The sequence below is a fragment of the Charadrius vociferus genome, unplaced genomic scaffold, assembly GCF_000708025.1.
Source record: "Charadrius vociferus isolate BGI_N301 unplaced genomic scaffold, ASM70802v2 scaffold218, whole genome shotgun sequence".
Lineage (NCBI taxonomy): Eukaryota > Metazoa > Chordata > Aves > Charadriiformes > Charadriidae > Charadrius > Charadrius vociferus.
In genome coordinates this window covers 3,109,105-3,135,664 of record NW_009650084.1, presented here as the reverse complement: position 1 = coordinate 3,135,664, position 26,560 = coordinate 3,109,105, and the positions used below count along the sequence as shown (strand labels likewise).

At 36.6% G+C, this 26,560-nt stretch overlaps 1 protein-coding gene across 1 annotated transcript in view; it reads left to right on the top strand.

Moving 5' to 3' along the window:
* The window catches only part of MYO16 (myosin XVI), a 322,775-nt gene that overhangs the window by 210,857 nt on the left and 85,358 nt on the right, over positions 1-26,560 (top strand). The window contains 5 exon segments of the mRNA XM_009892140.1: positions 8,023-8,175; positions 8,797-8,997; positions 18,902-18,977; positions 21,689-21,864; positions 26,335-26,415. Of these exon segments, the coding sequence (XP_009890442.1) occupies positions 8,023-8,175; positions 8,797-8,997; positions 18,902-18,977; positions 21,689-21,864; positions 26,335-26,415 (687 nt within the window).

The following is a 26,560-nucleotide window of genomic DNA, read 5'->3' as shown; positions in this document are numbered from 1 at the left end:
CGAAATTTGTCAGGCTTGATTTGTCCTTGGTGAAGCCATGCTGGCTGCCACCAATCACCTCTTTGTTATCTGTGAGCCTCAGCAGAGTTTCCAGGAGGATCTGCTCCATGATCTTGCCAGGCACAGAGGTGAGACTGACTGGCCTGTAGTCCCCGGGTCTTCCTTCTTTCCCTCTTTGAAAATAGGGGTTATGTTTCCCCTTTTCCAGTTGGCAGGAACCTCGCCAGACTGCCACAACTTCTCAAATATGATGGCTAGTGGCTTAGCGACTTCATCTGCCAGTTCCCTCAGGACCCGCGGATGTATCTCATCAAGTCCCATGGACTTGTGCACCTTCAGGTTCCTCAGGTGGTTTCACACTTGATCTTCACCTACAGTGGGAGGTTCTTCATTTTCCCAATCCTCGCCTTTGCATTCTGCATCGTGGGCAGTATGGCTGCAGTCCTTGCCAGTGAAGACTGAGGCAAAAAAGTCGTTGAGGACCTCATCTCTGTCTCTGTCCTGGGTAACCAGTTCTTGCATTTCCTTCCTGAGAGGGCTCACATTCTCCCTAGTCTTTCTTTTCTCCCTGACATACTTAAAGAAGGATTATTTTTTTTTGTCTTAATGTCCCTGGCCAGATTTAGTTCTATCTGGGCTTTAGCTTGTCTGACTTGGTCCCTGGCTGTTTGAACGATTTCTCTGTATTCCTCCCAGGCCACCTGCCCCTGTTTCCACTCCCTATAGGCCTCCTTTTTTCTTTTGGTCATGTCTGGGAGCTCGTTGTTCATCCATGCAGGCCTCCTGGCTTTTCTGCCTGCCCTCCTCTTTGTAAGGATGCATTGCTCCTGAGCTTGGTGAAGGTGGTCTTTGAATATTAAACAACTTTCTTGGGCATGTAAGTAAGGTTAATTATGCCTACAAGAATCTGGTAACTTCTGCAGGTGAGATGATGTAACTGACAGGTTGCAAGGAGAAAAGTTTTCTAGACAATTACAAAGAAGGCATTAGAAGTTAAAAACAGTATTAATTAAGTGTTCAGTTTTCCTTGTACTTGGTGAGCATTCGTAAGCCTTCATTTTATAGAACATATGCATGATACATTATATTTATAATAGTAAAAAATAGGACATGTAATTCTAAAATAAAAGTAAATAACTGTATGGAATAAGTGATAGTAAGTGGAGTTGTGATTTTCGGTATGAAATTTAAAAGCTGAAAGACAGAGGACAGTATTTTCAGAAGCCACAGTCTGAGGGAGTTATTGCTCAATAAAGACTGAAAGCTTCTGAATTACCAGGACGCAGTGAGTTACTGCTCATCGGCTGAGCTATGGTAAATGACTACAGTACATTTTTACCTCACCCCAATTACAATTTACAATCACTTCCTAGCAGTGATCATTAGCTTGGGAACAGCATTTTCCTAGAGCAGCTGCATACCTGCTGTGCCAGAACAGCTTTGTATACAGCCACAGTGGAACACGATCAGGAGTGAGCACAGATTTGTCTGTCCTATTCTGTATAGAAATGGCCTTCATTTTGTACTCATTTTGGGAAATATGAGTACTCTACCAAAAATAGCAACATCATTTTTCAGTGTTAGTTTTCAATGTTTTCGTAGGTTTCCTTGTTTGAGAGCTGCTATATTTGTTTACAGTTTAATATGCACTCCTTTAAAAGCAGAAAATATCTGCTTCTCTTCTGGTAGAGTCTAAAACTAGGTTAGAACTTATTCATGGTTCCTTCACAGCACAACTCCAAATACTGCAGTCAAGAAATGCTGCTGTCTTCTTTATACCCTCACACTAGTATATTCTTTGATGACAAGCAACACAAATGGAAAGAACTCATGGCCAATGAACGTAACAAGCCATTAGGCAGGAGGGAAGGTTGATAAAGGTGCCCGTACCATTTTCCTCTAATTGTTTCTAAGAAAATTGTATTATAACAGAAGAACCAGACTTTAAAGTAGCAAGAGTTGCATTTCTTCCCCCTGCGTAAGGCCAGGTCTGTCTACAGAAATGGAGGTCTGTAGTTGTGGAAGCATCATGAAGAGCAATAATGCAGTTAAATAAAGTGGACTCTAGTAGAGTCTTTCCTCTCTGATGTCTAATTCAAGGGGTAAACTGAAAAAGTATTTAGCTCTTGCTAGATAATGTGTTTAGCTCTTGCATGGTATTTTGCCTCTGTAGACCTCTTAAGTTTTGCAGAAGGAAGTATATATCATAACCTCCTTTTTAAAGGAAATAGAAATGATTTATCTAAATGAAGACCGCAGGTCATGGAAACAGTCAAGTGTCTCTTGACTCCCATTCAAGTCTATACCCATTAAAGTCTGTGCAGAATTATCTGTGTGATGCAGTGGAGTGGTGGGGGAGGCATGGCTCCCGTGGCAGCTCCGTCTAGCACATCTCTCGCCATAGGAGCCAGCTGGCTCCCTGAGCACAGACCATTGCCTGCCCCACTCAGGACTTCGCTTCAGAGTCACTATGGTGCAGCAGAAGAGCTTGTACAACCCAGCTGAGTTCGCAGGAATTTTCACCTACTTTTATGATTAGGTATGGTAGGCTTTAACTTCTAAGCATGTTATTTCTTTAATTAACCATGCTGAGACTTCATTTAATTTTGTCATGTGACCTTTCCTAGCCAAAACAGTCATAACAGAATATTTTTTATTAAATTGTATTGCCTCGGCCATGAGGCCACTTCTAGTTATGCAAATGTAGGCTCATGTTGCCTATTTTGTAGATGGATGGGTATGAATAGATAAAAGTCACATGACAACCTTTCTACAGTGCTAGCAGACGGCAGGTCACGCACACAAGTGTCTGCATTCAGAGCATTCCAATATTTTATTTTACACAGAAGAAATCAGCCTTTGGTTTTGCCTGTCCAGAGCATAGATGCATGGTCCTGCTTGCCTTTGAACTAGCCTGTGGGATAGGCGGCTGCTGGTGCACACTGAGCTCTGATACTATGTAGGGACTTGAATGCAGAACCTCCCACTGCAGTTCCCAGTGCCCCAAGTGGGGCATTCCTTATTTTCCATAGGATGAGGGACAATGCTTTACTATCTTAATTCAGCCTTTAACAAGGAAAAAAAACCTGATATTTCAAAGTCAGAGTTTTGCTAGCCTCCATGCACAGGAAGGTTTTAATATCCTTCTTGTAGAGCAGCAAGAGCCAGCCGATCCTTGGCATCAGGGAGCCAGGCACCAGGAGGACCCCACGACCAGCCATGCCCTCCCTGATGGGCACCATCCCTCAGGACTTGAGCATGGTGGGCAGAGACAGGGCCAGTAACAGCTCCCATTGGCAGCCCTGACATGGCAAGCAGCGAGCTGGGGCTGGGGTCCTGTCGGGAGCAGCTAGAGATGGGGCTGGAAACTTGCACCACCATGGTGTCTCCTGGGACTGGGTCCATGGACAGGGTGTAGGTCGGGGTCCCAGGGAAAGCTGAGCAGAGCTGTAAAAACCTATTCCTGCCCTCAGGGGCCTGGTGACTCTTTGTTTTAATCTGTTCCTCAACGCAGTTCCTGTGGATCTTACACTCTGTATGGCTTTTGTCATGGTGTACCCCTGTCCCCTCTCAGTCTCTTTGGTCTTTTTTCCAGACTGCAGATTTATTTTTTTTCCACTTGTGCAAGACTCTATTGTCTGTCCAGTGTTTAAGCAAGCCACTGGAAAAACAGTGTTACTCAGTTTTAAAGTTGGCTTATCACGTACCTGACAATAAAATGTTTGTTTTTTCTTTATTCTTTTACAGTAGACACTTCGTGGCCAAAACCAAAATCGTTTATCTAAAACTGACATTCTCAGCTAGATTCAGTTTGTGATTGATTGGTGAAATGCTGCACAAGGACATTTATTAACTGATATCTTACTTTTCCATAGCAGCACCCTTTTTTATCCTACAGTACTTAGTTGCTGGCCAGCAGTATAAGGGAAAAAATAATTTGGGAACTATTTCAGTATCTTTAATTCCAAATTCTTTCAAGGAAAACTGTTGTTACCATGCTGTTACCATGTTTGTTTAATACTTTTATATGTACAAAATCAGATGGAGGACTACTTTGTATTGAAATTGTGTCCATTTTGGATGGGCTTTTCAGATCCTCCTTTGAAGAAGACTTTTCAGGTGACAGCTACCCATAATAAAATTTTAATATAGCACTGGGTTCTGGCTTACTTTATTTGAGGAACACAGATCAGGTAACGGCAACTGATCCCAGAGATGACATGAATTCCCAGTGAAGTAAAGTTCTTCTGACAGAGAGGCAGAAGGAACTGTGTTTGAATTGTGTTGGAGCTGCACGGAAAACAAGAAATTGGTATTAGATTCTGTTGCACCTAAAAGGCAAAGGAAGAAATGTAATGGGTTCTGGTTTTGTTATACATTCATTAAAAATATTCTGATTGGTACTGTATATTAAAAAAAAAAAAATATGTGGAAATACCTGGGTAGCAGATACAAGGGGGAACAGTGACCAAGATACTTCTGAGAAATAAGTGATTCTCAACCTTAGGTTTAAAAATATTTTCTGAGTCCAACCTCAGTAAACAGAAGATGATTCTGCCTCCCACTATCTTAGAATTACATTTTTGAGAAATGCTAGAGCACATCCTTGCAAACTAAACTTGGCGTTGTAGCTTCATCATCTTGGCCCATAACGTACAGCTCGATAGATGTATTGGTGTGACAGCGGTAGCTTTACTCTATGCTCTGAATACTCATCGCTTGAGAGAGCTAATCCTTCTGCATGACCAAAGGATGTAAAGGAGCTTTCCAAAGGGTGTTTACATCCATCGTTCCCTCACTGATTGACAGTCACCAAGTTCTCTTTTCACAGATTCCTTCTTTTTGGCTATGCCTTTTCAAATAGTTGCTTATATAAAATGAAGAGCAGGAAAATTCCATTAGTCATAGGTGCTTTTCTGTCTTCAGAATACAGTAAAAATTTGGTCTTCTACATAAATTTGAATTTGGAGTATACTTAATAGTACTAGCTGGTCAAATGTAGCAAAAGAAGAGAGATCAAGCCAACGCTGTCAGATGTGATGAATACTTATTGCTTTTACCAAATGCCACTGTATTATTTCCTAAATTCTACAATTTGGATGACAGTGCAAGTCGTTTGTTTAAATACTTGAACAAGAATTTTTTTTTCTTCTAATAATAGTCTAGAAATACTTTTTAATGAAGACTTGGACAAATAGAGGATGTATTTGTTTTCACTGAGACATGACTGAGTTAAGATTAGAAAGGAAAACAAATAGAACGGGTATTTCTTACAGAAGAGACATACAATGGAGCCAATAAGAGGCATGTAAAGGACAGTTTAACAATGTTGAATGACAAAAAGTAGCATAGGTGATGTTGAGTAAGGCTGCAAGGAAAAGCAAATACACAATGCTTAAAGGTAATCCCACATTTGTTTTATGTAAAAATGTCATTGTTTTCTTTCATTACTACTATATTTCCATCTAGTTTTCATGGACGAAATTAAATACATGTTTTTAAAATGTAGTTTTCTGAACTTTTCATATCTTTGGGCAGAAAATATGTCATTGTTTTATATAATACTTCTTACGACACGGAGCAAAAGAAGTTGGGTTAGCAAAGCTAGCTTAGTTCATTTTCACCTGATTTCTACATCTCAGCTGTTTTAATTATTATGTCAACCTGTGTCAAGCTTTTAATTTGCAACTTTCATTTTATTACCTTTTCCCAGCAGGCTGTGTAAAAACACTGAAACGGAGAAAGATGTGATCCGAATGCCTTGCTTTTCAGCAGTGCCTGGCTGGTGTCCTGGCTCTCGTTCTGCAGAGCTGTTACTCACAGCCACTGCTGGAGAGAGCAGCTCTGGAGCAGCCTGCACTTTGTATAAGCACTTGAGCTTGCTTTCTGGTCTGGGTTGCAGAACCTTATTTTCATTATGGCAAATCTGCCCATCTGAATGACAGCATTGCTTATAGTACTAAAAAGCACACCAGTGTATGCCATAATATACTAATCAGTAGAATTTATAAATATTTATACATTTTTTCTTTACCAGCCCCATTGTGTTATGTATGAATGTTTTAACAAAGTAACGTGCCTTTTACTTTTGGCCGTTAAAACCAATGCTATTTATCAGATCTTTTTAAGATAGGACTAAGACAGGCTTTCTCTTCAGCTTGAATTGTGTAGTTTAATAATTTTGCTGCACAATCAGGTCCTCAAGTACATGTATTGTTTTTAAGTATTTTAGGAAATTGGAACATGATAAAAAGTAAGCTTGAGTTTATGGTGATTTTGTCAGCTTTTCTTATGGTAAAATATACCTGTCTAAAGTTAAACGACATGGTTCTCTAAATAAGTCCTTTGAAAATAAAGATAAACACAGCATGTATCTTTTTAAGGCTTTACATATCCTGAGAAGTATAAGCTTGTAATGTTACGTCTACGTTCTAAAAAAATGGTAAGAAGCTTCTGAAAAGATTTTGTAATTAGAATAAGAATTTGAAAAGTGATTAGTAAAGCATATTTTGCCTGTCACAAAGTTAAAAAAGCCATCTTTTCCCGTACAATAAGTAGATAATGTAAGTCAATTGTATACTTTCATTGTTAATACAATGAGATAACAATCTGAGTCTTTAGAAATCCCACTTTTAAAAAATAGTGGTTTTATTTGAGGCTGTCTTTTGTCTGCACCATCATGCATTGGTAAAGACAATTGATAACAGCCATTTGGTTATAAAATGGGGTTTTGTTTTATTTCTTCTTAGTCTTATTCACACTAGTCTATTTCATTGTCCAGCAATTGCAAAAAGTTGACTATCCTAGCATGAGGTGTTAGGGGAAAATTCAGGCAACTATTACACATTAGTTGGGTTATTTTCCCTCATCTGGTTGTTAAGCCATGTAGTTTTCATCTAAGTGTTTCGTATTTTTTAATATGACTTGCTGGTGGAATTGCTTTTACACATTTTATTCACAGGAGATATAGTTTATCACCAAAACAAATACGTGACTAGTTTAATCTGAGAAGAGTGCATGCAAGAATTTCTTGCATTGTTCCTCCTATAGAGGGTTCTTCCACCCTTTTAGGAGTTTCTATTTTCTTAATTTCTTTGTGATAGTACAGCATTGGAGGAGATTTTAGAATTATCCACTAAGATTTCCACTTTAATATAGATAAAACAGTTAAAACATGTATTCCACAAAGTTATTAAATATTTACTTTTTTTTCAGATTGTGAGCTTTGAATAAAATATGAAAGGTCCCCCCAAATGTAAGCTGATACAACTCACACCTGTTTTTAATTGAAAAAAATATTTATTTTGCAAAAGTGGCACTATACCTTTTTTAAGGCAATCAAAGAAAATATTTGTGAGGCTTTTATATTATTCATTCCTCTAAACTTTGAACTTTTCTATTTAAGACTGTTTTCTTGCCAACCTTCCCTTAGAATATCAATAAAATGGAAAGAAGCATCTTGTAAAATGTCCTTAGGTGTTTTATAACAGGTATTTGGGCAAAACACAACGAGCTCTTCAGAGACTACCTTAGACTTCGATGACATTATATGCAGAAGCTGAGTTTGAATGTCTTTGTTAAGGTTGAACTAACTACAGAGTCGAGATCTTAACCAAATATGTAGTTATTTTTTTCTAAAAGCACATTGCATCTGTGTAGTCTTCCTGAATATAAACTACAGAAGAATATTAAGTGTACCAATTTGTACGTAGAGTTGCCCCACTCCAGTCAATGAGATTAGTGGAAATCTGCACTATATTTGACAGTGCTGGTATTTGATGATTTTTATGTTGAATTCACAATGAACTGTGCAGGCTGAAAACTGTTTATTCCCAATTTAATACTAATAGCTGTTAAAATGTAGATTTCCCTAGGGCCTTGCTAATCTATGGTCTACCGAGAGATGACATGTTGTGGATTGACATTTCATCAAATTCAATATTAGAGGTGCAGTAAAACCTACACCAATGAATTATGCAGTAAACTTCTAATACTCTTTTTTTTTTCTTGGTTTTACAATAGCTGTGTGTCAACATGACCAATGAGAAGATACACCAGTACATCAATGAAGTGCTTTTCCTACAAGAGCAAGCAGAATGTGTACAAGAGGGAGTTACTATGGAAACGGTGTATTCTCCTGGTAACCACACTGCAGCCTTGGATTTTTTCTTTCAGGTAGTTTTCAGATCCATTTTACGCCATGTATATTTATATACAGTCTCTGCATGTTAGACTAATGCAAACTTTTGCCTGCATTTTCTGATTTATGAATTGGTAGAGAAGGTTATGGGTCTAAGGAAATCACAGAGAGGTCTGTCATAACTGCCCTTATAGCTCAAGGGCTAACACAGCTTTCTAACAGTCCAGGGTTGAAGAAGATGTAACAGAAACTCCTCACCCGTACTGATTCGTGCATAGAATCCGTATATCATGCCATGTCCTTAATGCAGTTGTAGGACTGACGAGTCTCTGTAGTAAGCCTGACAGTTTCTTTTGTGCCTGAAGCTGGTTTCTGGAATATAACTTCTAAGAAGGAAGTAACCCAGTCAGTTCCCTAAAAGATCATTGATAGTTAACATTTTTGGCAACTGAAATATAATTTCTTATGTTTTTTGCAGAATTATCTGATGTGCATAGGCTTGGACACTTACCAGAATATTTTAATCATTTTTTTCCTTTTCTTTGAGGTGATACACGTTTCTGTTTACTAAATTATAAGCTGTGTTACTCTACAAGGAACAACTGAAATTCTATTGCTCCTGCATAAAATAAGAAAAAATCTATTTTTCATTTCAGAAACCGTCAGGGTTTTTGTCAATGCTGGATGAAGAAAGCCAATCTAATTGGTCAGTAGAACAGAGTCTTTCTAAACGCATTCAATCTTACTTGGATACATCAGACACAAATACAGTATATTCCTCCACAAAAGATGGAAATGGTAACCTTGCCCCAAAGGATCAGGGCTCCACCTTCACTGTTATGCATTATGCTGGGAGGGTAAGTTGTTTGAATGATTGGTTGCACACGGTTAATGAAAAAGAGTAAACAAAACAAAATTCTGCATGGTTTCTCCGACTCCTGGCTGTAAATAACAATTCACTTTCTAGTGATGAATTTTCGGAGGACAGCTTAGAATCTCAATGCAATATCTAGTGTATAAAATCTGTAGTTTGTATCGCATTGTGCAGTATTCAGGCTACCTAATTCTGGCTCCAAAATTATATCTTCATTGTAAGCGCTTCATGTAGAAGGGAGTGAATGATTCAGATACCTCAGCATAAATGTTTAATGCCATTTTAGTTGGCTGTCACTTTGCTTCCAGAACAGTACAGGTTCCCTGTAGATAGTCTGCCATATATATAAATACCTTAGATACCAAAATGCATCTGGTTAAAAAAAAAAAACCCACAAACTTTTTTTTTGTTAGTAATCATAATCAAAATATATATTTTTTCCTTTTGTTTTCTTCAAAATCCCAGAACATGCTAAGTGTCTCTAAATATGGCTGTAAAACAGGATTAATGTTTTGCATTTCCCCTCCTGCAACATTCATAGGAAAAGAGTAATAAATTCTGTTAAATAGGCCTCTTTACCTTTTCTTGCCACTTTTCCCTCATTTTCATGTTGTCTCCACAGCCACCCGCAGCCCAAAGCAGGCAAAATAGGTATATGTTTAAAGGGATAATATCTTATTTTTAGATAATCTGACAGATTGGCCCCTCTGTGATTAATCTGACATGCTGCAACTTCTCTCTGTTCAAAGCCTGGTATTTGAAATGAGCTAACGAATGTAGTTTATATGGGCACTACACAATGGAGTCTCTTAGTTACCACTTTTCCAAAATTCCGACTGAAACCAGGTGAGAACATAGACTGAAGGTGGCAGGAATCAGTCTTTACATCTAAGCAACTTGTTCTGTGTCCTTTGACACTTTATATGTCTTATGCAGGTGATCCCATGAGCTATCCATCCATTGATAGAATCCCATAAAAGCTTTGTGCATAGCACATTTAGAAGCTGTTTAGCTACTGTGCCTTGGAACCACCACATCGTGATCCTATGCACTGCATTGTTTATAAATATAACTGTAAATTTTATTAGTTGATGACTTTACATGGTAGGTCACTTCAAACTTGAGATGTCAGTAAAGCCTGCTGTCAGGCAGAACCTGGCTTTTTCAGGATTTGGTGACAGCACGTGATACATTCCTAATAATTTCTGAATCCCCCATGGAAGACATGTGGAAACAGCAGGTGCTTCAGGATAGCCAAGCAATTGACACCTGGACGTTTCTCTCTTTACCTAAGCAACAGACAGAAGAGATGAGTTCAGATGAACACGTCAGATGAACAGACAGAGTTTGACAAGCAAAAAATTAGGCAGCTATGATAAAGTCTTTTGATTAGAATGTATGTTACAATTCTAAAATAAATGTAATAGCTTTTTTGCTGCTTATTGTGAGAGGTAATTAGAACAGCCTTCCCTCACATGATTTTCTGAGTAGCAAATGCGGGGAGTTAATCTGGTATGCTGCTAAAATGGTTTAGGTTTAGAAGGAAGTTCTCTATGCTTGCTAGGGTAAGAAGACCAGAAAAATAACTCTAATCCATGCTCTATAGGTACTGGATAACACAGTTTCTGCTATGTGAACATTTTAGCTGCAACAGCTTTATGCTGTTGAACACCCAATCAGTCGACTATTGGTAGTGGGTACTCCTGTGAGGCATGTTCAAGACTTGTCTCCAAGTCACCAAAAAAAAGACTTGCTGGCTCTGTCATATCTCAAGGTAATATTATATGCTCTGAGCTCTCCAGAACAGATGAAAGGTTGGAATGTGCACACTTAGGCTTCTTTAACCAGATTAGAGTCCTTTACAGCAATATAAATGGGGAAAGGGCTATTTTGTGGCTCCTCATTTGGAAATGAAGTCAATGGAAGTGTTGAGTGGTGTTCTGACGCAGGTAAATTTGTTCCTGCCCAATGATAGAAATGTGGTCATTATGGAAAGGATTAAGACTATTTGGGCAGTGCTTAAATTCCTAACCTAAATACTCTGAATAATTCCCTGGAGGTTCTTCTTTCATCATAAGGCCTTCTACTTAGACTCAAATTATTTGCAAAGTTAAGTGGTTGGAATACCTTCACTGCTGGGATGTTGCAGTAGGAATGTGGGCAGGCAGTGGTTAAGATAACAGCACAAGGAAGAATTTATGAAACTTATTAGCACTTAAAGTGATAGAGTTCAGAACTGACAGTGGACTCTAGATGTCAAAATTTGTTTATAAGTCTGTTCAGTACTTGCTAGGTAAATATTTTTTTCATAAAGTTCTGCTGTGGTTATACAAATTTATCACAATAGCTTTAAAAGGTTCCACACACAACAAAAAAACCCAACACGAAAGCTGACAAGGCAGCTGCATTAAAATCACCACCAGAACAATAAGAAAAAATATTTACAATGAAAAAAATGTGTGTCTTATTCTGTGAAGAAGCACTCAGTAGTAACATTTGTTAAGATCAATGTTTCAGGTGCCCAGTTCTGAAAGTTAAACTGTGAGTGGTAAGGAGCACACTTCTCATTAACGTGTGTTTTATCCTTGCACGGTTGTTTAGATTTTTTTTTGTAACATAGACACTTGATTTGACCTTTTCCTAATAATAGTAATGACATTTAATCTAAAAGTATGAACAAATAGACATCTCTCCAAGTAATGTAAATTCACACATTCTTTTGAAGTCAATGGAGATCCTTTGATTTACATTGGCCAAGGAAATATTCCAGACGGTCAGGTTGTTCTTTGCATCTGTAGGGCAGTAAAATGCTCGTTGCTGCCAAAACAGAGAAGTTCCTGTGCAAGCGCTTAGCTCTCTTACTTTAATAGTGATTGAATAAAATCCTTAAAGACATTTGCATTTTTGATATCTCACAGAATTATTATCTAGCTATCACAGATTGACATTTCCAGTGATTTATGATGTATTTTTACATAAAATCTGATGATAGCATTACTGTACTAAATAATTATACAAATTGAGTTTATTCTCAGACTAGTATGTCTTCATAAGTTGATAAGTTGAATAATAAAAACCGGGATTTTAAAACTGATGATGCTGTTCTTTAGATTGTGCTATTACTTACTACATTTACTAGCTTTTTATAAAATTCATTTGTGATTTATGCTTCATGAAAATTGTTAAAGGATCAGGCTTTTAAATGTATCAGGTTTTTTTGGGACTCAAAAATAAGAATTTCATATATAAAGTAACAGTGTAGTTCGACAGGTTTTGAGAGCCATTTCTATAGTATGATATCAATTAAATGAGTCTAAAGTAAAGGAAGTGTAAAGCAATCTTTCTCTGGGTCATTGCCTTCAGAGATCCCCAAATTCAAAACAAGGAGGCTTGATTTTATTCTCGCCACAATTTTTCACTGATTGTAACTCCTTTAACTTAGTAGAGCTTCTCATTATTTACATGAGTGTAACTGAAAGACGAATCAGACCCAGAGGGTAGAAAAAGAATTACCAGTAAAATGTGACAGGTAATTGAACATGAAATTTTTCACTTCTAGGCTTAATCATTTACATGCGGGTGGTGTGTCTGGGCTGGTGTTTGTGGAGGAAGTCCCACTGAATGCAGGCTCTGTGTGAAACAGAAAGTGAAGGCAGACATCCCAATTTCTCTAGGTAACAAAAGTTGTAACTGCAATGTAGTACGCAGCCAATGTGAAACAGCTGCTACTCCAAGTCACCTAGAGCAAAAAAAAAAAAAAAATAAAGAAGCTAATATCCTATGTTGGCCTTGATATGAATCTCATATGGACCTTTGTAATTTGGGCTCTTTTTCATTAGTAGTTTATATATGTAGTGTGAAGTCCAGAAAGAATTGGGTTCAAATCTTTACTTAGACACCTACAGTAGCTGTTTTAGCAACTCTTAAGTGCAGTAATACTGGAAAATGCAGCTATTAAAAATACTGCCTCACTGAAGAGACCTCTTCTGTATATTTAATTGAGATTGACACAGCATTTTGTGAACAAAACTGGTATCTCTAGCTTTATATTTTGAGCGAATTACAGCTGATACAGAGGTGTATATGCAGTTTTAAAGACCTCTAACATGCTCGTCTCTTAATATTTTGTGTCAGGATAGTTATAGAAAAATTGTCTTTTCTTCCAGTATGAAGTCTTTTTGATTGATTGTAGTCATGCATTGTCAGGTATTGCCCATTCCCTTATGTTTTATGCTGAGTAGCTTTTCCTAGAACTATACATACCATGTTATTGTTCCAATCCTAATCAGCCTTAGACCATTCCAGAAAAGCCAGTACTGAGAGAAAAGAGAAGAGATGAAGTGAAAAAAAGAAAACATGTTGTCAAAGTGAGCATAAGAAGGCATATGGGAAGAAGAGGCTTAGGGTGATATGTAAGGGAAAAAACCCTAAAGAATTTGGAATCCATACTTGAATTTCTGGTGAAAACAATGCTTTAAGAAAATCTATGTTTACAATATCATTCTGAGAGACCCTTGATTATTTCTTACTTTCTTTACGGTTTTGGAATGAAAGAAGTGGAATAAAAGAGGAAAACAATATGCACAAGTAAGCTTCTGCACATTTAAAAAATCAACATAGGGGTAAGATTTTTCAGTGGAAGCTGAGAGAGAATGCTGTATTACACAAATGTGACAGAACAATCCTGTGGAAGAAAGAAAACAACTTTCTATTCATTTCTCTTGAATTTTACTATTATGCCTGCACAGCACTGAATCTGCCTTTTTCTGCATGAGCAATATGATACAGTTGTTAACTATATGAACATATGCTCAGCAAAGGCCACTGTGAACATTAGTACTTGATCATATCAAGTATTTTACTTTATCTCCCTGTTTTAATTTTGCAGCTGAACAGAATCCTACAATGCCTTGACACATTATGAGTCTCTTCTAAGAGCTATTTAATGTCTTGGTATCTGAGTGCTATAAGACAAAAAGCTTATCTGTTCTGTTCAGGCAGAAGGTAGAAAAGAATGATTTAGGTTTTGTATGACTTAAAAAAAAATCCTAGTGGAAGGCGTTATCTGAAGGTTGTTTAACACATTTCCCTGAGCACTGGCAGTCTGATCTCTCCTGGAAAAATTCTGCTCATCTAGGGCCTTGCTTTGTTTCTGATGCTTAACATGAATGTGGGTATTCTCAGCTGCTTCTCACGGAGAGTGTCTGCCCGGCAGCACCGTGAGAGGAGAGGCACGCTGATTCCATGCTGCATGCTGCAAGCTTGCCTTGAGGAAGCAAAGTGTTCTGTGGGTGCAGTGGATCAATACATCTGACCACCAGCTGAAACTATACTAATAACGTGTAATACTGAATTTCTAGGTACTTTCATTGAGAACATTAATATTTACATTGTGGGCTCTCATGTAACGAAGGGCTTCACATGAATGATATCTCTGAACTGTCAGCCTTACTGATAGTCGTGACTTTTGAAGAATAACATTCCATCAACAAACTTTCTCAAGGACTCAAAGGTCTTTTTTTTTATTTTATTTTATGGAAGAATTAACATATAAATAAGTAAATCAGAAATATATTGTCTTAGGACAATGCCAAGAGATGCAGCTTTAACTAATAGTGGTATTTAACATACCAGTGTTTGAGATAATGAGCTATGTGCCCATTGTTCGTGTAATCTGAATAATATGTCATCATAATGTCAGCTTTCTGCAGTTTAAATTTATACTTGAATTTACAAATCAGATAAGCCTCTTGTCATTGTTTGCCTTGCCGCTGTTGTGACTTATAGTACTGTAATAAACCGATCAGATCAAAAGACCAACTTCTTTGCTCTATAAACCGGTGCACATAATGTCCTTTAAGTGCAGATCAATGTCTGTTCCATTTCTCAGCTATGTGCATTTCAAAAATACCTCTCAGCTGACAGCTCACCTTCACCAAGGCAGTCTTCTCTGAAATGCTTTGTACATCCCAGGCAGACTCTGAAACTGAACCTCTAAATCAAAAGACAAAAGGAGATGGATTAATCAATAAGGATGCTTTCATTTTCTCTATTTTTTCCCCAGGCTGAATCCCCAGACATAACAATCAAATCAGTCTAGTCTAAGCTATACCAAAGCCTATAAAGGTTACTTTACAAAGATTCTCTTCTTCACGCACACAAGATAGTCATGATTTTTCTCCCTCTCTCTCTCTCTCTTTTTTTAAGTAGACTTGATTTTAGTCTTCCACTTACAGGACAAAATAATAGAACACTTCCTCCCACCCTCCTATTTTGTTTCTAAATATCTGCTGTTTACAATATGCTACTATTTCTATCACAGTGTTAGAATAAGACTTTACAGACTACATAAAACTATTTACTTCACTCATTAACAAGACTTATTTTGAGAGGGTGAGAAGCCCATTGGTCCTAAAAAAAAAGGCACATTCCAGCTTTTAAGTGATATCACTCACATTTAAGTACTGGCAGAAAATTAACAAGTACAAGTGACCCTCTGTGCATTGAAATTGTCTTTGGACATGTTCTCAAAAATTTCTCTTTTAACTATATGAATTGATTGTTTTCTTGTTAACTAAATTTAACAACACATGCAAAACTGTGAGTTTCTGAGTTACATTTTGTTATTAAAATAGTAAAATTCTCCCTTTTAACTGTGAATGCAGCCAAATCAACCTTAGCATTCTAGGTGGCATTTTCCTAGCTTGTTTTAGGGTTCCTGCTGGATCTGCCATGAGTGCTTTTGGCCTATCACAAGATATGAAAACTATTTACAAAAAAAAGTATTTGAAGGAATTGATGAAAATTATGTATATCGGTGGCCCTACTGATAAAGTATATTGCGAAATCCAGTAAACTTAGATAAAGTCCCTTACAAAAGTCAGACATTATGAGAGCAGATACTTTCATTCAGAATAGAAGTTTCCAGGAGAAGATGTACAATAGAGTGGCAGAAGGATGATTAATGAATCAAAGAGGCAAGAGTATGTAAGAAGATAAGAAGAATGTGCGGTTCCCAAAGTTAGCTCTCTGCACATTTGGTGTGGGATCCTCCTGTTTTCCTGGTGTTGTTTTTTTACCTCTTATTTGTATCTTCTAGTTCTTCTTAAAACCAGCTATGCTCACTTAAATGACCAGAAAACAGGTTCAAAACAAATGAAATCAAGTATTTTTTTCACATAGCTAGTAACTAGTGAAACTCCTTGCCACAGAGTGTTACAGATGCTGAAAATGTTAATAATTAATAACTGACTCATGGAGAAAATGTCAGTCAAGAGATATTAAACACAAAGATGAGATACAACTTGCAGGTCAAGAGCTTTCTAATGGGCAAAACCCTGGAAGCTGAGGGGAGAGCTGGTGGGAGGTGGGGTGGATGTATTCCTCAATATTTTTCCCTAAATATCCAGGACTAGATGAATATTTGGCCTGCCCCACTACCACTGTGCTAAGGTTAAGCTCTCTTCCTCTCTGAATTTAATTCAAGAAGGAAAGAAAATCCAATCCTTTTCTTGTTTTAATCTGTTTTAATGAAATAAAATGCATTGTGGAACTGCACGCTTTTCTTTCTTAATGAAAATATTTCAACTAGTTCAGGAAGGTAATAAGGTATCTATAAGGTAATAATAAGGTATCTAAAGTCCTTATTTCCTTTGGTTAACACAGACATGTAGGTATACATACTGTCTACCCCAAAGAGCTCAACATGTAAAGCAAGATAGAGCAAAGAGCTGCAAAAAATTGAAGTGAGAATAAGGAGTGTGTTTTATAATACCAGAACCATGATCTAAGCGAGTGCACATTTCCTGTCTGAATCATATAATATTTGTTTGTGTTTTTGTCTCCTCAGAATAACTATCCACTGTGCTTGAGTGCCAGTCAGTGCAGAGTTTTGGCCAGGTTTACTTTAGAAACCCAGTGGAAGAAAACTGAGGGAACTATATGTGCTTTAGGCAAAGAGCTATGTAGGTTGGCATCTTTGATGAGGGCAGGATTAAATTAACGAAATTGGCAACTAGAAGAGCACTTCTTTTTCTCTTTTGTGGGACTGGCAATGAATATGGAACCCTAGAGTGCCATTTCATTGAGTCAGTTTTCATGTCTTCAGGCACCAGATTAATTTACCAAATCTATGGGAAAACTGTTAAGAGAGTTAGCAATTTCTTCATAAAAGGGAATCCTGCTAACTTTTATGTATTTTATGTGATATCAGAGACATCTTATGAATATAGTTCTAGAAGTCAGTGATGTACTATACCAGCACTCGTACTGAAACTTCTCCCTGTTTCAATCTAGGCACTTAATCATAATATAGTATCTCCCACTGCTATACTTACCTACTCTTCCCACCAATACTTCTTCTAATTTACTCAAAGCCTAAGATACTCAATTAGGAACTGGCATTATGGATTTGTCTAATAAGTTCTGTTAATTATCTTTTATGGACCAGTATGGTAGAACATTTACTTTAAGTACACTAAAAGCATTTAATAGTATACTTAAATTATTCTAATAGTTTGCTAACTATGTTGTATGTTCTTAGGAGATGCAATTAGAAAATTATATAACATTGCATCTGTCATGGAAAGGAAGGTAATTCTATTGTTATACCTTTTCTATGTCAGAAGCCATACTAATTACATCATTTGACAACTACTAACTATAACAGATTATGCACATCCAAGTCATATAATCTCTTTCATGAGTAAGATAACATTACTTAATTGTCAAATGACCCAATGGAAAACAAAATTAATGCACTGATTAGTATTACTAATCTTAATTATATATTTACAACTTTATTAAATATAAAAGGATAAAATTTCCCCAAATAGCTAAGGTGCTTAGGATATATACCCAATAAAAAATTTTAAAAAGTCTTTAGATAAAAACATGGTACCAAGGTAAATAAAACTAAACTGTATTCTAAGAAGTTCCCATTAAATGTCTGCCTAATCCTGGAGATACTACATTCTTTTTTAACTTAAAAATTCCCTTTGGTTTCTACTACTGTGTAAGGCAGAGCGGTTTATATTGGAAGCCTGTAAATTAACTGGTTGTTTGTCTTCCATCTCCATAAAAAGTAAAAAAAAAAACCCCAAAACACTCTGGGCTCAGTGACTGCTTTTTGGTCTTAGTGCTGTTTTTCGATGCAGTGTCTCCTGGGATCGGCTTAATGTTAAAACAACCACTTGGTGATATTTCCTCATTTTGGGTGTACACTCAGGAACTCTGGCTAGAGCCTTGCGTTTTGCTCACTTCCCAGAGCGCCCATCACATGTGTTAGAGTTTATATGCAGTTAGATGACAGATGGAGTGACAATCCAACTGTCTGTTCTTGAAGTTATGACATCGGGCAGCTAAGGTGATCTGAAATCTTTATGTGCATAGCTGTTAGAAAGGTAAATGGGATTTGTATATAACCTATAGACTCAACTTGCCTTCAAAGGACACATGAATGGCTGGAACTTGTCTTGAGTGTGAGCCAGGACTCAGATTGCTCCATGAGTGTTTTGTCATGGTCGGTGTGGACGGTTTCCCATTGACAAGGAGATCTGTGATCTGGGAGTGACTCACTGATACTACAGGGAAAGTGATATTTAAGTCACAGACTTTTGCTCTACACTATACTTTTGATTCAAAGTCTTGCACTTGGAAATGTTTTAGAATCTGTCTGATGAAATTTCTGTATAATTGCAGAGGCACACAATGTTCAACAACCAGTTCTTCTGGTTAGTATTGTTGGCACTAAGAAAGGAACAAAAGACACTACCTGGTGCCAGCATTTAACTATTGAGTGGAAAAAACCCATAGCTTTATTCTACTGCTGTAAGATTTTTGAAAGATGCGTTGGTCATTACTAATGATGTCACAATATTTTATTATAGGTTACTTATGAAATTGCTGGTGCGATAGAAAAAAATAAAGATTCCCTTTCACAAAATCTCATATTTGTAATGAAAAGTAAGTAAATGGTTTTGTGGTTGCTGTTGTTAGAAATCAAGATATTATGACTTGACTTTAATTTTCATTTTAGTTCTAAGAGAAATTTATATAATTTTATTTCAAGTAAAAAAGTCACCCTCATCTTTTTGAAGTATGTACACATTGTTTGAAATTTGCTCTAATTTAGAAATCTTTTAGAATTCATGAACATAAAGTATCTTCATCGTGTCATGTGATGTAAAGAAAAAGAAGGCATAGTGTGATAGATAAGTATGACTTGAAGAAATCACTGAGTATGAATTAAAGCAAAAATAAACCCCAGAAAATAGGGAAAGGAAATAAGGCTCCCAAAATCATAGAGACTGCAGTGGGATGTGCTTCACTGCTTGAGTACCTTTCTAAAAGCAGGAACTTGTGGGCGTTCTTATTTTTTTCAGTGAATAGATACAAATGTCCATTGAAATGCAAAATTAAATACTTTAACGTGTGCATATTGTATAATTATGCCTAATAATAATGCATAACAGTTTATGAATTAATGATTCATAATTAGATTATTAAAAATCTCATTCATTTACCCTTTCTGTGAAGAGAAACAAAACATTTTCCTCAGGGAAATGTCAGTGTATCCTTAGATGTTATTTGTCTTTTCTCTAACCACTGCAGAGTCTTCACTTAATATATTATATACTTCTATTTCTTTCCATAGAAATAGGGGTCTTTTGGAGGTCATATTTGTCTTCCAAATCAGCCCTGCTGTTACAATGTGTTTTTTCAGCAATTTTACTGTGGAATTAGCTAAACTCTCTAGTAAAATAATTGATGTACTTTGAAGGCAGTGTACATCAAGGATGAAGAAAAAATGGAAAAATTGATCTTGAATATAATCCTATTGATTATAGTTTTAGAGACATTCCAGTTCTCACTGCTTGGAATTTACATGATAATCTGCCAAAAAGTATAAGAAGGTATGGCAACTTCCAGTATGTTCTACAAGAGAGACCATTCTTCCGTTCTGTCGCGTAGTCTCCTTTTGCACTTTCATTGCTGTTTTGTGTAATCAGCTATGCAACTGTTAAAAGGGAAGAACAGAGGATTGGATTGGATTAGATATAAAATGATTTGATATGCCAAAAGAGAGTGTATATATAATTAAGAAGTCATAATAATAACAATTATAATTAATGGAAAAATTCTTAAGGCAGAATATTTACAAGAATGTAAGTCATTTAAGGGCTACGTTCCTTCGTGTTTAAGTGATTTAGGCTTAAAACCTATTGATTGTCAGTGGGATATTTCTTTTAGGGTTGGTTTCATAACTTATGTAGAGGTATACCTTCGGTGCATGCTTCCTTTGATTTTCATTGAATTTAGTTTCCTTAACCAAAACTTTTAAATATGCTAACCACATTAATTTACATATATGTGTAAGAATGTGGAACATACCTGGCTAGCAAATAAATCAGGAGAGAATATTGACAGATTTTCTCTGTTTTAGTTTGAAGGATGTAATTTTACCGCCTTTCCTAATGCTGCTTATTTATCCATATTTTAAAAATATGGAAGTTTACTATGTCCGCTGATTGTGCTGAAATTATTTCAAGAATCTGCTTTACTGTCTTCCTCATAATTTTATTATTCCTGTTAAGTTAGGAATAGTAAACTCCACAGAAAAAGGGAAACAAAACTATTGCTTTTAAGCATCTGCTAAAACAGCTTTAGACAGCTAATAAACACCAAACTGAGGATTTCTACCTGCTATGCTAAACTTAATGACATTATTATGACATGCTTATCCCATTCATCTTTGTTTCTTTTTTTTTTATTTTATTTTATTCACATAATCCCTGTTTGTTAGTTCTTTAAAAAAAAGTAATAAAAATTAAGGATGGTTAAGGATATATCACACAACAGGTTTTTAATGCTTATTGGTGCTGTGGCGGCACAAGCAACATGTAATTGCCACATTCATCTTAAAAAGCCCATGACCATAATCTCATACAGGATAATTTGACTGAAATTAGTATAAAGTAACCTATCTGTCTTAAAATTCAGATTTTTATTTTTAAAAACACCTCTTGGAAGTGTATTTGTTTTGTACTAATTATCACCACTGCATCAAACATATGTGTGGCATTGTCTTTTTTCTGTAAATGTTTGTAAGTTGTAGTCTTGATGTAGAAAAATGTGAAAGCTTGCTACAGTTCTGTCCTTCACCCTGCCTGCTTTTTTTTTTTTTTTTTCATTCTTTCCCATATTGTGTTTTACAAAATTCTTTTTCTTTGGTGCAGTGAGTTTTCTGTCAAGTGCCTTGATCATTTCTAAATACTACATATTAGGTAAATGTTGTGCAGAATGCATCACTCATATTGCTTTAATAAATGGAAAAATTGAGAGTCTATAATGGAACAAAATTCAGAGGTGATTATCACATAAGTAATTAAGTTTAGACAGAACACAGTCTGAAAGGTTTTGTTTTCTGCCCTGTTTTGTTCAAAGCAGGAGCTGAATATATTTTAAAATAGTGTTACTTATGGCTAACATCCTTAGATATTGAATGTTCTTTGATAACTAACATAATGCAATAGTTTATTGTTTTATCCGATCATTTTAAGTTTACTTATTTAATTCTATCTCCTACTGTACGTCTTTTTACTTCCAAATACAATATATATAATTTTCTAACTTGTATTTTGTCTTCATGCATTAATGTCTTCTTCTTTTCCCAGCCAGTGAAAATGTAGTCATCAATCAATTGTTCCAGTCCAAGCTGACACAAACTGGATCACTTGTTCCTCCATATAATTCCCTTAAAATCAAAGGGTGTAAAGCAGCTTTGCTGACTAAAAAACCATCAGGAGCCTGTGCAAGTGGAGAAGCAAAAAAATATATTGAGCTCAGCAAGGTAACAATTTAGAACTCTTTATGCTCTTTCCTCCTAGATGATTTTTCTCAGCTACTTTGTAATTTCTGAAAGCTCCTTGTTCTCTGCTTCATTCTCTGTAGTCATTAAACTATTAAAATAATTTAGTACTTAATATCAACACTAAAGCAATAGTGAGAACTAACAGGTTATAATTTACTAACACTAATAATACTGGTTCAAAAACCTGTTTCTTGGACTCTGTGAGCAGAAGGTTGGGCAAGATGGGGAGGTCACTTCAAGCGTGAATCATTCCATGATTTTGTGGTTCCAAGGCTTAGCAGTGGATGCAATATTACTGATTTTTGGATGTATAGGAACACTTATTTGTTTCGTCTCCTTCAGTGACTTTATGATGAACAGTTAATTATATTAAGACATAGGAAGTACAAAAATAAAACCTCAGAGTCTTTATTGGGTTAACCTGAGGAGGCTTCTGGTATGCAAAAGAGAGTTTGTGTGGTTTTGTATGAAGATCAACACTGTACATTTTGGCAAACGTTATTTTAAATGTTTACTTGCATGTAAAATTTCCCAGTCCATTTGAAATCAAATCAAACTCTATCCATTTTTGAACTTGTCTCTTTTTGCTAGCTGTCAGCCAAAAAATTAAAAAAAAAACAAAAACAAAAAACAAAAAACCAAAACTAAAAGGAGGGAGGGAAACTTGGGAGGCTATCAGAAAATTAATTGTTCATGTCACATGGAACATCTCTCTTTTGAGGAGAAATAACATGATTTGCTGAGTCCGTTCTTGACATGCTTTGGATTTCCTTCTTCTTCTAGAAAAGAGACAAGCAGTTCTCACAATACATCAGCTGTGTCGTCAGGCTTCTTGAATCTTACGACTCTATTTTTGGCTTACAGCTGCATAAAATTGATTCTGTCATGGGATTAAGGAGCCTGCTCTCATGTGTCATTGTGGAAGGCTTTATGAAAGTACATCCATAGAATAGCAATGGAACTTTCCTTGTAGCTCCTCTGCTGATAGTAACAATTCCTGTCTACTGTTCTTGTCAGTAATCTCAGTGGAAAAACTGAAGTTGAAGTGAAGGCTATATTTAGCAAACAGCTGAGGCACCACAAGGTACCTTTAGGTGCCTTTCCACTGTAGTAACAGCTTCCCAGAGGAAGCTTCCTAAAGCTGTGAAAAAGATCCTAGTCCCATACATGGAAGGAAGTATGAAAAGCACGTCTAAGTTAGAAGCCTAATCAAACCAAGGGGAAACACCACACAGCTGGGATCTCTGAAACTATGAGGTTTTTTGACCAGTCCGGAATAGCTTTTAACCTGGAGTTACTCTGTTGAGAGAGAGAAGACATATTCAAATTACTTTGGGAAGCATGAAAAATTAAGTCAGAAATTCCAGATTCAGTGAAAATGCTCTAAACTTTTAGTCTTAGGTGAAAGGTAGGAAGAACTTCATCCTTCATCTGCCCAGAGACAAGGGTGGCTCGGCTTCTCAAAGGTAGGCTTTGGGAAGAGCTGTGCCGGTGAGACAGAACACCACTAACTTTGTAGATACTAAGTTGGCCTAATTTGAGCAAGGTACTGTGCTGCCCTGCAGGATGGAAGCAGAACTTTAGGTATCTAAGCTGTTCCAGGGGCCAAAAAGAGACACTTTATTTTGGAATAGGCAGCTGACGCAGGAGCTGGAAGTAGGTAAGTGCTTACATTCTTTTGTGGATCAAACCCACATCTATAACCATGCTGCCCCAAATAATGTCTTCCTTTTTCCAGTGTGGCCTTGAAAATCCACTGTGATGGGCTGAAATAATGTTGGTTCTGTTGTTTTATTGTTAATGTAATTAGAAATGTAATGTAGGGGGCATTTTCTTATCAGCTTAAAATTAAAATGACTATGTGTTGGAAAATCATTGCATTTTATTTGAGTTCATCCTGAGGGTAAAGGCAATAAAAACTAAAGAAAAGAATAAAAGGGGAGAGGGAGAAAGAAGGACATTAAGGCAAGAATTATCAACCAGAGACTGGGATTCCTTTTATGTCTGAAATTTGAGTTATAGCATATGTGATACTGTAGGCAGAGAGAAACGCAAAATGGAAGGTGTTCTTGTAGCTGTGTATGGGTAGTCATCTAGACTCCAGAGAAGAGTAGGCATTTTCAGATGTCAGATAGGAGTCTGTTGTGGTTCTTCTCCCCTTTCAGCTTGTCATCTGCAGCCTTAGCTACTTGCTGGGTTAAATAATTATAAATTTATCAGTGTATGGCCTTATATCTACCCGTTTACCTTTCCATAAATGACTATCTCCTTTATTTTGAATGTGCTGTCACAGATAAGAATGGTCTACCTCTTTGAACTCATCACTCTACTTGAAGTAGGGTCCAAGAGAACAGTGCATCCATCCTAAGATAGACATGAACAGATCTAATAGCTGGCCAGAATTTTGGAGCACCTAAGGAGTCATAGGAATTTTAGGATGCCAGTTCAGGTGTCTGAGACTTATGAAGACTGTGTCTCCGTTTCAAATAAAATAAAATACCATTGATACTCTCACAGATCTCTGTTGTTCCCATCAGCTCTTGCTCTCTCGTTTTTCTGTAATCTTTTCCTAGTGCATACGTTGGCCCTGTTGCCTTCCCCTTGATTCCTTTGGAAGAATTGCTGTGTTTCAGGGTTCATGCAGCAGAAGTCTGGTCACATGAATGCACATCACTAACAGAAGGCTTTTCTTTCCATTGACTTTACGTTGTTTCTCTTTATGACCACTTTGCTTCATTGTCTGTTAGTTGAAGAACTCATCTATTGCAAGGCTTTTGGGATGTCTTCTGGTTAAAGCTGTGAAACATTCTGTGGGTAAAGAGAGATTTTTTTAGGAGGATGTTTTAGCTTTAGAGATTATGAAGTTACATATTTGTGTTGTTTTTCCCGTAGATTAGAGGTACAAGATTTTCCAAAGTAATGCTGTATATTAGAGAGTAACAGGGAAGTAAAACTTTGGTGATGTAGGCTTGCTCCTTAGCCCATAGCTGAAGATGTCCTAGTTTGAAAAGTTTGAAGTAAATTCATTTTTGGTTTTTGCCTTGTTTTCTTTCTTTTCTCCCCATTGTTCTGAACCAAACACTTCTTTCCCATGGGAAGAAATATGCAACACAGGACAGCAGGCAGGAACTTTAGCATCCAAAGCATTGTTCCTGGCTCTTACACTAACTCAGGAAATGGCCTTGAACTAGTGACTTAATCTGTTGGGAGGAAGGGGTGAGTGCATTATCTGTCAAGTGGAGAAAACTTTATTTTAGTTATATGCCTCAATCATTTTGTAAATTTTAACTGAGAAGTGTCATTGGCATGCTAGTGGTTCTTTTTATGAGAAGACCTGGAGAGAGCAAATCTCTTTTACTTTTCTGTTTTGAAATTGGAGATTAATTTGCCTTTAAAACCTTATTGCATCCTAGTGAGTGAGATCTGAAATAAAAAAGAGTTCCAGAGTTTAGCATAGTGAGTAGAGAATTGCTTGCACTGCAATATTTTTGACTGAGTTTGGCTTGAGTGGGCCAAACTGAGAAAATACACACTTTTTTGATGTAACTGAAAAAAGACAGGAGTAGGCCAGAACATGCTGACTTTATAGAAAGGGATTTTTATGGGGTACGTGGACTGCAGAAAGGCAATGGAAAAGTCAGAGGTGAAAAGGCTGTCTTTGATACACAGGTTTGAATCTAAGACCTTGGCCAAATCCCGGAATGCAATAATTTTGCCAACCTTCCTGTAGAAAATTTAACAACCCCCCTAATTTCTGGGACCACTTTTAGGATGATTATTATCATTTTAGTCTCAAAGATAGGTAGTAGAACAGTAAAAAAAAAATTTGTTCCCCACTCCCAACTTTGGTGCGTATGATAACATTGGTTCTAGCGAGTTATGAAGTTATTGATAATTTATGTCTATAATGTGTGAAAATGGATTAAAAAATAAAACAAAAAAGTTAACTGCATTCATGTATGCAGGAAGACAAGATGAGGGTTTTTTTTAGTACTAATATTATTGTTTTGCCTTCAAGATTTTTTTTTATGATGTGTGCTTACATTTATTCACTTAAGCATCTGCTGAAGACATAAGGAATTTTTTCAGAGAGTTACAGAATTATGCTACTTATAGGCAGACTGTATGGGATACTCAGTGAACAAGTCCTGCTTCTGAAATAGAGTTCCAGATCATATTGCTTTGCCCAGTTATTTGAAGAAGGTATTTTGTCTTTCCAATGGTATACAGCTGGTTTAGAAATCAAAACTTTCTTGCCAGTCATGGTTCTGCAGATAATTGAGGATATTTATCCACTTTATCAATTATTTCTGAAACTCAAATCATTGTCTATGAAATACTATTTGTATAAATGTTTGCCTTTGTAAGTAAATTGTGTAACAATGAAAATGAAGGTTTACTGTCCATCTTGAGATAAGGGTATTATGTGTGTGCTTTTCTCCCCCACAGTTGTTGAAAAAGAAAGGAACATCTTCATTTCTTCAGAGACTGGAACGAGGTGGCCCAACCACTGTGGCAATACAGCTCAGGGTTAGTAAATATCTTCTGGACAGAAATTTACCAGGGAGGGGAAAACAAAACAAAACAAAACATTTCAAAGGCAGGATTAGTCTCCACAGATTAGGATGGAAGAAAGAAAAATCATATGCTTGAGAAAGCCACTTGCATGGCTAGG